This window comes from Eurosta solidaginis, chromosome 4, assembly GCF_040869045.1.
Source record: "Eurosta solidaginis isolate ZX-2024a chromosome 4, ASM4086904v1, whole genome shotgun sequence".
NCBI lineage: Eukaryota > Metazoa > Arthropoda > Insecta > Diptera > Tephritidae > Eurosta > Eurosta solidaginis.
In genome coordinates this window covers 51,045,761-51,062,291 of record NC_090322.1, presented here as the reverse complement: position 1 = coordinate 51,062,291, position 16,531 = coordinate 51,045,761, and the positions used below count along the sequence as shown (strand labels likewise).

Genomic DNA, 16,531 nt, shown 5'->3' with positions numbered 1-16,531 from the left:
GTGCGGCAAGCGACTTGGGAATTTTGTTGCGGCTTTTTACTTTAGATACAAATTCGGTGACATGCGCCTTGAAGGTTAGAGTATTATCGAACGCTACTCCTAACATCTTTGGGTGACTGACGGTCGGTAGCATGACACCATCGACGCACTATGGCGCCTCTGCCCGAAAAGCCTGGCAAAAATCAAAAATTTCATGAAAGCGTTCGATAAACCTAATACATGTAAATAAATAAATAAATGTAAGGCGCGATAACCTCCGAAGAGATCTAAGGCCGAGCTTCTCTTCCAATTTGCGTCGTGCTCCTCTTGATTTTCCCTACAAATTGGCCGGACGGGACCTACATGTTTTATGCCGACTCCGAACGACATCTGCAAGGCAGATGAGTTTTCACTGAGAGCTTTTCATTGCAGAAATACACCCGGAGCGCTTGCCAAACACTGCCGAGGGGCGACTCCGCTTAGAAAAATTTTCTTCTAATTGAAAAATCTTATTTCTAAAATTTTGATGTTGCTTTGCCCAGGGTTTGAACCCAGGGACTACGGTGTGGTAGGCGGAGCACGCTACCATCACACCACGGTGGTCGCCGACCTAATACATGTATTTAATACAAAATTTTCCAGGGATTACGAATATATAACTCCTATTAAAAATGAAATGATATTTTAGGAGGTAGAGACGCTCAAAGTTGATTACTTTTTAACACTTAGAAAAATTTTTGGTTTTTGTTCTTTCTTGTTGTATTAAAAATTGTTTTGTCTCTAAATAAAACGGCCTCCTACTGCTTTCTTATATTATACCGAAAGGATATTTAATTCTAGGTTGAAGCAAAACATAAAATTTGTTTTTTTTTTTTATAAAAGTTGTCAGATCTACCTGTTTTTCGAAAAGCCTATTTTTAGGACCTTTTTCGAACTTTGATGAAAAATAAAAAAAAGGACAAAATAGGTCACCCTGAAATTTACAATAGGTATTTGCTAAATATTCAGTTACCTGAATTCATAAGGCCTACCTGAGTCCAGCTGCGATTTCATTTGACATGACAGAATTACCAAATGAAGCATACAACAAAGAAGACGAAGACTTGAAAGAAAAAATTGGCTTACTCTACATTCCAATACAAAGAAAAAGGCAAGTAGTCGGTCGTTCTACTTCAAGGCTTATAAGTAAGCATGAAAGCTGGTTAGCCCTTAAACGTTTTTTGAACGAAGAAATGCCTAGCACATTAACCAATCGAACTAGAGGAAGACCAAGAAAACCCATAGAAGAATGTTCGACCTACACAAGGAAAAGGCAGCTGTCAGATTATACTAGAACTATCGCCACGACTCATCCCTTAGAAGCATTTGCTCTTAAATATAAAAAGGACGAAGAAAACACGAGGTCTCATATCATAGGAGCAGTTGCGTTAGCAAGTCCAGTGCGACTGAGAAGGATCAAAAACAGCATTCCCACACCCCCAAATGTGCTACCTAGGAGATACACCCCCGAAGAGTCTTTGGCGCTGTTTATAGATCTCTGGTTATCGAAGGATAAATATAATATATTGCGTGAGTCATTATTGCAACATAATGCCGATCTTTTCCTTGGATACAAACAAATCACTCAAGCCAAGAAGGAAGCAGTTCCTCCAAGAGTCAAAATAACCGAGGTATCAGCTGAAGTTGAGCTCCAAAACTTAATGGATCATACGTCTATGCGACTCTTGAAAAGTTTTTCTGAAGAAAAGTTGAAATCACTGCCAAAAAGCCTAAAATTGATAAATAAATGGGGCTGAGATGGATCATCAGGACAAAGAATAAATGTAGACGATGGAACAATTACAGATGGTAATATGTTTATGGCTTCTATTGTTCCCCTCCGTTTAAAAGATGAAGCTTCAGAATATTGGAAAAATCCACGGCCGTCATCAGTTAAATGGTGCCGGCCGATATTATTTAAATATGAGAACTCATAAAAGCTACAGTGAGGGATATAAAACATCAAATCGCAAAATTAGAACCAACAATAATTGAAATCAAAGACGGGAATGTTATTATCATAAAGCTTGATTTTCTTCTAACAATGGCCGATGGAAAAGTTTTAAACTTACTAAAAAACACATCATCTACATTGAAATGTCCAATCTGTAAGAAGAGTCAAAAAGACTTTGAAAATCTTGATGATTCAATTATTGACGAACTAAATTATGAGTATGGAATATCTCCTTTGCATGCGAGGATAAGGTGCATGGAATCGTTTTGAAACTGGCTTATACACTACCACAACAAAGAGAAGTTTTCGACGACAATGCAACATCTAAGGAAATCAAAACGTTAGAAAAAAAATTATTTAAGATGCATTCTATAAAGAGCTTGGCCTGAGAGTTGACTGCCCAAAGTATGGATACGGCAACACAAAGGACGGAAACTCCTCAAGAAGATTTTTTGAACACGATCAAATGACTGCTCGACTCCAGTGATGATAGAGATATTGTCCAACAATTGGGAGTAATTTTAAATATTTTAAATTGCCATGCAAAAGTTGATGGACCTAAATTTGGAGAATATGCATCGAAAACTGCAGAGCTGCTGCTCCAAAAGTATCCTGAGAAAAAGCTCACACCAACGGTACATAAAATTTTGGCCCATGGAAAAGATTTAATAGAACACCAGTGTTTACCATTATGAAAATTGTCTGAAGAAGCTCAAGAATCTAAAAACAAGGACTACAAAAGATATAGAAGTACTAACGCTTGCAAAATCTCACGAGTTAGACAAAACGAAGACCCTTTCAACATGTTGGCCATCTCTTCTGATCCAGTCATATCATCCATGAGACATCTAAGATCACAAAAAGATCTTACAGACACCTATAGCTCAGAAATGGTTTCCTTGTTAGATATATTTTCAAGTTGCGAAGACTACGTTAAGACTAAATAAATGATCCACCTTTTTCTATCACAACAAAAAAATTATTTAGTACTTAGTTTTGTTATTTTATTGAAAAAAAAAAAGAAATCAATAAATACAAGTTTATTATTTATTATAAATAATACAGTTATTTCATTTAGTAATTATAATCATATAATTTTAGTTTTTACATCTTTTTAAAATTTATCAAATTTTAAGATGAGTTTTGAAGCACCCTTTATGTATATTTATTTTAAAGCTTAGGCTTTCGCTATCGGAAGAGTAATAAATTTTTACAGAAATCAATAAAATTGGTAAAGCGGTTATTAAGATAAAACTGTTTATCATAAGTGGGCAGTGCTCAAAAATTTATTAGTTGTTCATCTTTGGCTCAAATTCAATAATATTGGACGACTTTTAATAATTTTTCTTAGTTAAGTACTAATAAAATATTTGGTTTTTGAATTTTTCAAAAATATGTAAGTAAATTTCTACAATGAATTTTCAAGCAATGTTTATATACTTATCCCCTAGCGTACACATTTCACTTTTATAAGTGTATAACATCTTAAAAGGAGTAATGCGTCCATCAAGTTTGGTGGAGATTGATAACCTTGCTACTAAGACAAAACTTTTAATCATAAGTGGGTAGAGCCACGTTCCTTCATACAAATCATAAGTTTATCTGATTTCATGTTCAAATACATCCTCATAAAATAAATTTCAAAGTTTGTCCTTCAGTTTTTAACAAATGTGTTTTTTGTTTGTATTTTTCTACAATTTTTCAATTTTGACGAATTATTGTGAAGCACCCTGTTACTCTGGCACTCTGTATTTTAAACTGTCCAAAGTCTAAATAATTAGCTTTCAGGTGCAGTATAATTCATTAGTTCAAAAGTTATAATTTTTGCAAAGAAAAAACTCCAAAGGCGCCATAGTGCGACGTGAACGTCCAATATTTGCCTCATGCGTTCCTTCCACGTCGTAAACAGAGTGACCGTGGATTTTGTCGGTGATAATGCCAGGTTGTGCGAGGTGAAGAAACTAGAAAGACGGACGAGATAGCTGTTCATTTGAGAAATTAATTCATCTATTGAATGGTCAGGTTTCGTTGCCATAATCGTGGAGTCGTCGGCATAGGAAATGATTGTAAATACTTCTAGTGGGGAAGGAAGCTTTGATTGATTCAAGGGGTTGTGTAGCGCAATATATAGCTTCTCCAACCCAATTGTCAACCTCACCTTCGACCGGCGAATCCCGTTTCACTAACAAACGAGGCTCTGGCGACCCTGGGTGGGGTAGGGAGGGATGGCCTGAAGGTTTAATGTGGCCATATAAATCGTTCCCGAGATGGTCGCGCTAGTACCTTAATGGTGCTGTGTTACAGGAGCGTACCGGATCTGTATCCGGCAAAGGACCATCACATCGATAACACTCCCCAAAGCCTTCGGGGTACAACAACAACAACAAGGAAGCTTTGATATATAGAAATTAAACAGAGTCGGGGATAGGACAACACCATATGGCAGCGCCTGTTTAACTATCCTAGGCTTTGAGGTCTCGTTCTCAATTGAACGGACGCTTGCCGATCATTCATATAATTTGCGGCCCATATTTTTAGACAAGGTGTGCGCCTTCTATGTCTTGGAGTATCGTGCCGTGGTTGACTGTGTCAAAAGCTTTTAACAGGTCGAGGACTAAGAGCGCTGCTTTTGTTGTTGTTGTTGTATCAGTGGTTACACTGAAATGACAGTCCTTGGCCGGGAAAAATCCCGAGTCGCTCCGGTACATAGAACCGACTGCCTTGGGAAGCGCGAAGAGCACTGTCCTGTGATGATGGGGTTTTTCCTGATTTAGTCCGTAATTTATCTGAGTGTTATGGCGTTTAGGGCGATGGCGGTGCTATGCATTTTGTGGAAGCCATGTTGGTGGGTGGATAGGCGAAGATTCGCCATGGAATGAGGGAGAAAGGAGTGATATCAGTCGATATAATGGTCCTTTATCGGATGTTGATTCGGTAGCTTCCGGAAGCGGCTCGCAGCGTTAAGGCGACGAGCAATACCAACATTTCTCTCATGTAGTTTTGTTTACAAAAAAAAAATGAATTATAAATTTATGTCATAAATTTATTTCCACTCTTTTAGCAGCAATGCCTCTCCCATGGAGAAAGTCCGCATTAACGTAGACGTTGCCAATCCGCTTTCTACCCAAATAGCCAATATTTTAGGAACAAAATCGGCTACTGGTGCAACATCAACGAATGCAAAGCGAAAGTCGAACATAGAGGAAGCCATACCAACATTTGTAATTGAGAGGTCAGGGCAGGGTAAGCCACAGTCCCAACAAAAACATACCGCATCTAGCTTAGATTTTACCGGCGAACAAGATGCCGTTGCCCATGTACAACAAATGTGTCCAAATGTAGAAATTACACGAAAAGAGAAATTAATTGATGCTCCAACAGATGATAACGTTGAACAACAGCAAGACACTAATTCCAATGTCATGTTTGACATTAGCAATATGCCGATTGTTCTGGGCAACGAGCATTTTATGGCGGCACAGGGTGACATGCAAATCGTATTGACCTCGTCCACGGAAACTGAGCCACATTTGCGTACAGATGGCCAACAAATTTTGCAACAACAAATATTTCAAAGCCCATACAACACACAAAATTTACAACAAGGTAAACTCTCTACAAATCAGCAGCCACAACAATTAACACAGCAGCAGCAGCAACAGCCTGGCTTGATCATAATTAAAGCAGCACCAGGTGATTTAATAATACAGCAGACACAACCGCAATCGCAGGCGATTGATAGTGGCACAACGCAGCAAATGCTCCACACAGCAACCCATGCAAATGCAAAATATAACTTGGGTTCGGGTGTCACATTACTGCCGATTGCCGAACCAAAACTGAAACAACAGCAAAGGGAACAACAGGAAAAGCTACAACAACAACTGGCGCTTGCAAAGAAACAATTATCACCAGCAGCAGCTGCCACAGGAGGACGTAAACAAATTGGCAATACAATAACTCTGCCCAGTAGCATAACGGTACAGCAGCGTCAACGAAAGCTATCCGATGGTCTAGCAAATGCACCAAGCGCCACCACCACGCTGTCCACGCCCACATTAAGCGCTCAAGAACAGGCAAGCTCATCAAAATCTGCAATTGCTGCAAGTAGAGTACAAAAACGCGCTCATTCAACGAATATACGTCGCACACAATTGCAAAAAATTCAGCAACGACGACTCACAGCTACTTATACAAATTTAATGGAATTACAACAACAAGAACAACGACGCAGTGAGGCAAGAGCTCAATTGCAGCGACGTCTTAGTTATTCAGAAGTATATACACCACCACCCAATAAAATCTTTCGAAACACATTTTTGGCCGGATCAATATTTGACACACACACTCAACAAATATACGCAGCGACGGCAGAGCAACAACTTGTACAGTTACAACAACAACAACAGTGTCAAATAGTACAATCGCCATCGATATCGCAACCCCCACCATTGCACCCGTTGCCTAATCGTAAATCACGGCATGGCGTGCAAAAATTACGTCGATTGAGTGCAAAACCTGACCCATCATGTGCACAAAATGTTATACAAGAAGTACAGCAGCAGCAGCAACAATTACAACAACAACTGCAACCACAATTGCAAACTGCACAATTTGTTTTGCTAAATCAACCTCAACATTTGACATTAGTTGATGCACAACACCTACAAGAGCAGCAAGTGGCTACAGTGCATATGCCTACAGAGTTGGTGGCACCACCATCAGCAGCTGATATTATACCAGCGGAATATGAGGCAATCGACTTGCAAGAACAACAACCTCAGGTCTACACGGAAGAGATTCTAGCGGAGGCTTTTGAAGCAAATGAGGTAAGTAAAAACTATTTATTTAAATACTGATACTTAAAGTTAGGGAATAAGGGTGTAACATTCGAGTTTAACCCTTCCACTTCGGCCGCTTAAACTGAGATGAGCCGCAAAAATTTATGTATGTTATCGAACAAAGTGGCAAGGTTTACAGTTACAGCTATGTTAGCGTTTTCTTTTCTGACAAAAGTGTTACACTTTTTGTACGCTGCGCAAGGGTTGTAATTATAATTTGTTCTATTCTAAAAAACAGGCAACGCCTTGACGGGTGCTTCATTCTTTTCTGAAAATTATTGCCTGTTCGCAACGCAAAGCGTTGTACTTTTACCCTGCATAAAACCTAGAACGCATAACCGGGTACCCGTGTATCCAGTTGCGACTTTAAACTACTTTAGTGAGAACCACTGTCACTAGAGTGTTGAACCTTCTAATCTAGGACACTACAGTATTTCTGTATCGTTGTAAGTCAACGCTTACAGGTTTCAGTTGAGGGGTTCCCCAGGTATAAGTTCCCAAAGTCGACACCTACGCGAACACATAACCGGGTACCCGTGTACTCTTCAAATATTTAACAATTTATTTGTTTTAATAGGATATTTTTATTGCGGATTGTAAAAATATATTAGAAAACATGAATCTTTAAACAAAAAATAATGTATTTTGTGGACATATACTAATTTTTCTGCTCGCAAACGGTGCAGATAAAATTTGTCACCGAATGTACCAGACACATTGGTTTTTTGCAGATGCTGCATGCTTTTCGCATTTTTCTTCTTGGTTTGGGGGTTTCAGTATAACATAGGTAGCAGGATCCAGTTACTGGTTTTTTCGAGCTTGTCGCAGTAAGTAACTCACTGATCAGCACACAATCTGTAAACATTTTTACTTATGAATTTTGTTACTGTGCATTTGTAACGGTAAAAACTTGTAAGTGGACACACGGGTACCCCCGTTATGCGTTTGCGTGGTATTTTTATACTCAGAGTGCTTTGCACACAGAGTATATTAACTTTGATTGGATAACGGTTGGTTGTACAGGTATAAAGGAATCGAGATAGATATATACTTCCATATATCAAAATCATCAGTATCGAAAAAAATTTGATATTGAGATATCTTCACCAAATTTGGTACACGGACCCAGAATAGATTGGTATTGAAAATGAGCGAAATCGGATGATAACCACGCCCACTTTTTATTTGGAAAACACAAAAAACCTGATTATTTAGTAAATAATACACATAGAATTTTGAAATTTGACGTGTGGACTGATATTGAGACTCCTGATACAAATTTGAAAAAAAAAAAATTTTTAAATGGGCGTGGCACCGCCCACTTGTGATAAAATCAATTTGACAAATATTATTAATCATAAATCAAAAATCGTTAAACCTATCGTAACAAAATTCGGCAGAGAGGTTGCCTTTACTATAAGGAATGCTTTGAAGAAAAATTAACGAAATCGGTTAAGGACCACTCCCACTTTTATATAAAAGATTTTTAAAAGGGTCGCGAACGAATAAAATAAGCTATATCTTTGCAAAAAAGAGCTTTATATCAATGGCATTTCATTTCCCAAGTGTATTTATAACAATAAATAGAAAAAACTTCAAATTTTAAAAAATGGGCGTGGCACCGCCCCTTTTATGACTAAGCAATTTTCTATGTTTCGGGAGCTATAACTCGAAGAAAAATTAACATATCGTAGTGAAATTGTGTACAGATATTATCCTTACAGCAGAAAATATTTCTAGTAAAAATGGACGGGATCGGTTAAAGTTATATAAAACAAGATTAAAAGTGTCGTAGACTAGAATATTAAGCTATAACTTAGCAAAAAATAGTTTTGAATCAATGATAATTCACTTATCAAGTTTTATTGTAAGAGGAAATGGGGAGACATTTTTTTTTAAACGAGCGGTGCCACGTGTTATGTAGAAAAGTAATTTATCTGAAATGAAATTGAAACTCACGCTGAGTATATGATGTTCGGTTACACCCGAACTTAGACACCTTTACTTATTTGGTTATACGTTCTACGGTAAAATGACGACGTGACAGTGTAACCCTGCCAAACCAACTGATCGTGACAATTTGTTTTCGTAACTTCACAAATATTTAGCGAAGAAAATTTAAATGAAGACAATAATTGCTAATGAATTAGTATTATTATTTACAACGCGCTTGTGAGAATCAGCTGTCCTTTTCATGCAGTATAAAAGTTGACACTTTTCAAGTTTAGGAGTAACTCTATTAAGGTTTTACCATTTATTTAGGCAACAATTTTTTCAGAAAAGAAAACGCTATATAGTAACTATAACTGGAGTGTAAAGTCGCACTGAAAAACCGTGCTTAAACCTCATTCATCGTTTCCTTCTGTACGCATTTCACACTTTACTTTTTTCACATAGCATTTAATAGATCTCTTGGACAGCATAAATTGGCTCAGATTGCACAATTTGTAGCAGGTGCCCACCCCTATTGTTATCTTACAGAAATAATTGGAATTATCAAAGTTTCGTATGATCTAGACTCATAAATTTACCGTCTGTTAACTTCAACATATTTATATCTCTTGGGATAATAGCTCCGTATCTAGCTCCGTATCACGCTCAATTCTCACGGGAATGATCTGGATCATTGGGAGACTTGAGAAGCAGAGGTTGTGATATTTTTTGTACACATGGGTTTTGATAGGCAGATGCTCCATATCATACGGGACGATGGGTAATAAAATTTTCCGGTTGTTGACTTTACTATCTATCAACTCTGGTAACTATTATCTGGGTTAAGATGACAGGTGTTAACTTTTGCGGGTGATTATCTCTACTACCTGCTTCCTTCTAGTTCTAGTCCTCGTACCCCACAATACATAGAATAGATAGATAGATAGAAAAGAGTAAAATTTAATTTAATTTAATTTTAATTTTAATTTAATGCCTGAAATATAAATATTCCTTCTTAACATGTCCTAATTACTTTCTTTTATTACAGCTGCCTCCATCATCGGTAATGGCAGTGCCTTCGCAACCAGTACCAGGCTATCCGGATACATTGTTGCTATGTCGTAGAGTAGACGATGAGTGGCTACCAGTAGTAGCACAGCCTTATTTCTTCACACACAGTGATCAACAGTTGAGACCTATACCAAAAGAAGTACTAATCGGTTTGCCGATATTAACACCGAACGCAGACAAAACGGTTGAAGCACCAACCAATGACTCATATAAGGGTGAGACTGGTGTTACCATATTAATTGGTAATGAATATGTACACATGGAATGGGATCAATTTTTGGAAGTAATGCGCTCAAATGATGATCTATTTGATTTGCGCGACGATCAAGGACGTATATTCCAATTAACGCGCGACGCATTACTTACGCTACAAAATGATGCTGATTTACAAGAGAAATATCGACAACTGCAACAGTTATTGGAAGAACAACAATTGGAAGAGCAACAACAATTGGAACAGCAACAGTTGCTACAACAACATCTTCTGCAACAATTGCAAACGGTAACGGTGTCTGCAGAAAATGTCATGCCCATGGTAACGGATGTAATACCATTTTTGCAAATAGACACATCACAGACATTGCAATTAATAGGCACTGAAGATGGTAGTATTATACTGCAGCCAACATTGGCACAGCCACCACTTTCACCACCCTGCACACGTCCAGCGCTCACTAATGCAACAAATGCCCTACTCAATCAAACACCCATTATGTCACCACTTGAAAAACCATCAACAGCAGCGGCAGCAGCCACATTGATAACCGATAGTACGGGACAACATTTAAATTTAGCAACAACAGCTACACCTGACCACTTAACTGCAGCTGGGTTTATAGCAGTGAATGACGCAAATGCTTTAACAGCTACACGACCAACATTAGGTGATAGTCTCGCCGTTATAGGCGTTGTACCATCACAACCAACATTATTGCCACCCACCGTTACAAATCCAGCAATTGCGCCACCGAAAACCGATTTAATCCCCGACATGACAACCGCTGCACAAATGCATGCGCAATATCGTCATGCACAACGTGCAATATATAACGATCCGGGAAGTTAATATTGTACCAATGTGGTCTATTTAAGCAATCTGCCCAGTGGTCTAGAGGAGAATTTGAGTGGTGGTACATCTGATGGTGTAACTAATGTACAAACTGCTGGTGACGATGTTGATGAAGATAATGATGCTGGCATTGGTGTTAGCGTTGGCGTCGGTGTAGATGGTGTGAATGTGAATGAAGTGGATGATGTGAATATGAATGCAAATGTGGTAGGTTTTAATGAACATTACTTTTTCAATTAAAACACATCTTTCACAAATCCATTACACACATATAACACGCGTTCACACCCTGTAATACATATACTAGTGCTACCGCAACAATCATTCTTATTTCCCTAAAGATATAACTCTCATACATCGATCCAACACAATTTCACTTTATATGTATGTAAACATAGTACGTAGTTTATTTAGTATGAGTTTTAGTTGTCATATGTGCGTATATTTGCAATATACACGATTGTAGTTTTTAAAATACAACAAAGCTGTAAATTTGCTTAGAAAACAACATTTTTAATAATAACCTTAGTTTTTGTATTTTGTGTGTGCACGTTTTTGAATCATCGTTGGGAAACTATGCTCTTCCACTCAAAAAAAAAAAAGCTTCCAACTGACTGGCTAGACTTTGCGATGACTGTACCAATTTAGAAACAATTCGTTAAACCGATTTCTAAATCCTTCTTGTTTGTTTATGTAGAGCAAAAAACACTCACCAACGGCTTTGGGTAGGGCTCGCATATGAACCAAGCAAGCTATTGTGTTAGCAAGCTCTGTGCAATAGCAGTGGACTGATAGTGAGAGGTGTAATGTGGACGTGTACCAGCCATCGACCCTTTGCCCTAATAATGTACGCGTTCGAGTATTTTGACAATAAGGTCTGTAATCGACAGAATTTTTCGAGCGGGATCGTATATTTGAACTGGAGGCTTTTTATGAACCCGATTCGAAATAAATGCTTTTTGAAAGCTATGAGCTTACATACATTCTTCTTCAAATCCGACAAAAGTTTCCAGTAACAAAATAAAACCCCTTGTATTCTTTCTACTAGATAGCTTGAAATTATTAAACATTTAATGTATCACAAAACGGTATCAGAACTCACTATAGCACTAGATCTGTCAACTTATAATTGAGCCGTTTCTCTATCTATCTCTATCCAGGGCAAACTAGATGTCCCATAGATAGTATAAAGCGAAAAATAGAGGTGGTCGTACTTGCAGTTTTGCGACAGACAGACTAGGTGAGAGCAGATCGTATCGTACTGCTAGTCGGCAACAGTGGCTTTGTTGTTTGCACAGCGAAAGTACTATCCAAGGGTAAGGTGCTCCCTAAGTATAAGGGCAGTGCTTTATCGGATATCAGTCTGACACACTCTTAGACTACCATCTTCGGGTACTAACTCGACTGCCACGGGAATGATTTGTTTAACGTTTCGAACCTGCAGTTCTGTCCAGTTGTAGTATAGATCGGCGGACTCGGAGCCACGACGGAAAACTGTTTAGCACGAGTTGAGCGGTGGAACGCCAACACCATTTGAGCAACAGGGCGATAGACATCAGTAGCAGCAGTAGGACGACGGAGAGCGTACCTGTGGTGAAGCCGAAACGGATCATAACCTTAGAAGAACGGTAGCTGATACTGCGTATTGAACTGCAAGGAATGCTTCTGTCAGTCGTAGTTGCCGGCGAATACTGTGGCCGGAGTGCTGTCTCTCTCACCTCCATAGCTAAATGGAAGGTGATTGTATAGACGCGAAAGATTTAGTGCTTCTTCCATCAAGCGATGTGGGAATATCCTAGCTGATTACGATTCCGTCTGTGCTAGTATGAATAAAATTCAAGTATTAGCTGCACGCTATTCACGCAAACATCGACATAGTACAATTGCAAAAGGAAACAAGGCTTCTTTTAATAAGAGCTTGAATGTCGATACGATACCTTATCGATCCTTTTGTCATTTAAAACTGATTTTTTTTTTATTTTGTGCACTAGTCCTAGCTTCAAGCCACCAGCCGATAACGTGTTATGGTTTTGCACGCGCTTTACCACGATCGTTAAATAAGTCATCAAGAACGCCAAAGCCTCCAAATTTATTGTTGATTTGCTGTTGGTGACAGTTTCGTGTGCACGGTGTAAAATTTCTTAAAGGACTACTACAACTTTTCTTTATTAGGGCTTCTTACTTGTTTGAAAGTAGCCAACAGTGGTCCCTCTACTGAAAGGTCATAAAACAACAACAAATAGTCGAAGTGCCTGCTAAGTTAAAGTGTTAGTCCGCGCACTACCTGCGTTATAGGCAGGTAAGAGTCAACCTTTCCCTTTGCGTTTTGCTTAGCTTCTACGTTTAGAAACTACTTCAACTGGTAGCAGATGACCGCTCTCTAATGGCGAAAATATTAGTACTGAACTTAACTACAACTATGGCTAACGGCCACTCTATACGCGACATGTACGGCAGAGGTTGGGACTACAATTAAGTTTGCTTGTCGATGGCAAAAAGCAGCACGTAATTTTTTTAATGGTTTTTTTTTGTAAAATATATTTTTAATGATCTCTACTTTACACTATAGTGCATATATTTTAGTTTTAAACAAAATTTTGTTAAAAATAAAAATTACTATTTTTGAAAATTAATTGGCCGTCTTTTAAATCTCTCTCTTTTTTCTCTTTCTCTCTCTTTTATTACTACACAAACAGTTTTATACGTAAACTTTTTAGTTTAAGTTTAAAACTAAATGAACATTTTTAATTTCCAAAACTAATTAATTAAATTATAATTGTATGTGTAAGTAGATAAGAATAATGGAAAAACAAAACACAAACACAATATTAATTAAACTTTCTTTTGCGTACTAAACAAGTACTAGACCTCCGAAAGCCAAATACCAGTACAAGTGCAATTCCAGTACCATAGTTTTTTGAAAAGAAAGCACAAAGTGTAAGTACTCAGATACTTGACTGGTTGAATTATAAATAAAGTAATTTTGTCTCACCGACATTAGTAAATACTTCTATTATCCAAGAACATTGGTAAGTAATTGTATTTTTCGACTATTTCATCAGTGATTGGCGCTTAACAATTGGGAGCACCGAGGGAGGTCAAGTCTTCCACCTGCTGTTCTCAACTCAGCGGAGGTCTCCCCCATCCTTCCAAACGCCTGTATTGACTGCAATACTTTCCTGTCCGGAGCATCTTCGTCCATCTGCACAACATGACCTAGTCAGCGAAGCATATGGGTTTATATACGCTACATTATCTTCATATGTGCGTAAAGCTCATACAGTTCATCATTTTACCTCCTTCGATACTCGCCGTCTGCATAACGGAGAGGACCATAAACCTTCTGGAGAACTTTTCTCTCGAACACTCCAAGAGCCATCTCAGCTTCTCTTGACATCGTCCATGAATTGAAGAGCCTGATTTTTGTTCGTCAAGACTTTACTCTTCAATTGCCTACTCAGTCCAAGTAACACTCGTTAACAACTATTTATTCTAATGGAAAAAAGACTTCAAAATAACTTGAAAATATGCAATTTCTGATTTTCGCGTACTTCAACACATCCATACCTAGAGGAATAGTTCTCCCAACTAGATATATGCATAAACTTTGCTAGGTATGAAATTTTCATAGTCACAGTACCTACATTCGTTTCAATTGCACTTCCTGCTTCTGTTTTCATCTGTATACTGAAACAGGCGGGGAAGCGTCGAAACGCGCAGTTTTCTTTTGCCTTTTCACTTATGTGTCGCAAGCTGAGATCCAGTAAATTTTGGACCAATGAAAAAGTTGGTTTCTTATTAAATTAAATTTTTATTTGAAAATACTTGCATTGGCAGCACTGGTAAGTACTTAGATACTGGTATTTGTATGTTAGTAGTAAAAGTAAATACACTTAGACCCGACTACATTTAGACCCGACTATTTTTCATGACTTACACAGTTAAAGTTTTTATATAAAATAATTCGTATTTTAACAAATAATGATATAAGTAATTGTTTTTCTTGTTTATATGTAAAGATGAGAAAAAAATTTAAACTAAAAAAAAAATAACAAAATAATTCGAAACTAAACAAAAATTGTTCAAGCAAAAGTCATGGAAACACAAAACTGGAACAAAATTAAAAAATAAATTACAAAAAAAAAAAAAATATATAAAAAAATATTATAAAAAAATTATAAAAAGATTAAATTAAGAAAATGGCATAAAAGTCGATCTAAAAGAAAATATTTAAGATCAAACAACTTTAAGTAAAAAAAATATTTAAACAAAATTTAATTGCATTATCACAGTAATAAATATGATCGAAAACATTAAAAAAAAGGTAAAGAAAATTTAAAAATATAAGAAATTTATGTATTTAAAATAAAAACCATAATAGCAATAATTAAAAAAAGAAATAAAAATACAATATAAGAAAAGAAGTGTATAAATATGGAAAAAAATAATTAAATACATAAGTAACTTTCATAAATCGAATTAAGTGAATATATTAAGCAACTAAGTAATATTAGTTAAAAAAACATATTTTTACTTAAAATACAGTGATTAGTTTATGTGTAAGTTTAAAAATATATATTTACTATTTTTATTGTATGAACAAAGCAAATGAGCGTGGCGATTGCATGGTTAGAATAGAGCAACTTCGATTCAAATAATATTTTCATAGTTAAAAACAAACAAAAAAAATGTGTACTGTAATATCATTTTTGTGCTGCAATTCTTCATTAGGAATGGAAAAATAAAAAAACAAAAAAAAAAACACAAAAATATATTTATTTTTAACGGCATACAAATTTTGAGCAAAAAACTTTTTATAAGAACAAAATGATTTTACTTTTCAAATAGCCAAAAATTGGTATTAGCTTGACCTTAACCGGAAAATTGAGATGGTACATACATTTAAGATTGAAGAGGATTCTGAATTTATTTTATAGGCGTGTTTGTTATATTTTTTTTTACGAAAATTATTTTGTAATTTGTTTTCAAAAAATTTAAGTTGATAGAATTTAAATTTTGTTCACATTATTGTTTGTAAAATATTTTTTTTAATGCAATAATAATTTTTTCTATTTTTTTCACAAATCATGCTATATTGATATATGTATTTGATATATAAAAACGAAAAAGCTGGTTACATCAAAAGTAAGCCGAATGCATACCAGGCGGTGGCAAATCGAATTCAACCAATTCGCCGTGCTGAAGAATGTCAAGTCAAAAGAAAATTTTAATTGATTTCGATTAACTGACATATTAAAGTACAAGGCGCTGTATGGAAAATAATGAAGAAGAAGGAATCAGCTGTTGGGATAACAACACCTGGTACTGAATTCGCCTTGACCCAAAGTGTATTCAACAAAGTGTGTTTGACAGCCGTATATTTATCACATATAAGGGACAATTGTGTCAAAAATTGTAAACAAACAGTATTAACCCATTGTGGTACAATTCATACTACTTGTACATAAAACTTGTTTCTAAAATTTTGATATTGCTTTCCCCGTGGCGTGAACCCAGGTTCTTCGGTGTAGTAAGCGTTGTACGCTACCATCACACCACCGCGGCCGCTACAGATGTGGTATTCGTTATATGGTGGAAGTTGAGCCAGATTGATACTAGTCTTTCAAGGTAGCCCGCGTTCTTCTA

At 36.7% G+C, this 16,531-nt stretch overlaps 1 protein-coding gene across 6 annotated transcripts in view; it reads left to right on the top strand.

Annotated features, from left to right (window-relative positions):
• LOC137249732 (uncharacterized) overlaps positions 1–16,531 on the top strand; it is a 161,658-nt gene that overhangs the window by 134,128 nt on the left and 10,999 nt on the right. For 3 of the 6 annotated variants that reach the window (XM_067781521.1, XM_067781518.1, XM_067781520.1), the window contains 2 exons: positions 5,034–6,801; positions 9,794–15,655. In XM_067781521.1, coding sequence (XP_067637622.1) covers positions 5,034–6,801; positions 9,794–10,882 — 2,857 coding nt within the window. In that variant the 3' untranslated portion in view covers positions 10,883–15,655. Of the gene's footprint in view, positions 1–5,033; positions 6,802–9,793; positions 15,656–16,531 lie in introns of those variants that run through there. The other 3 variants (XR_010952515.1, XR_010952516.1, XM_067781522.1) reach the window with 3 other exon arrangements.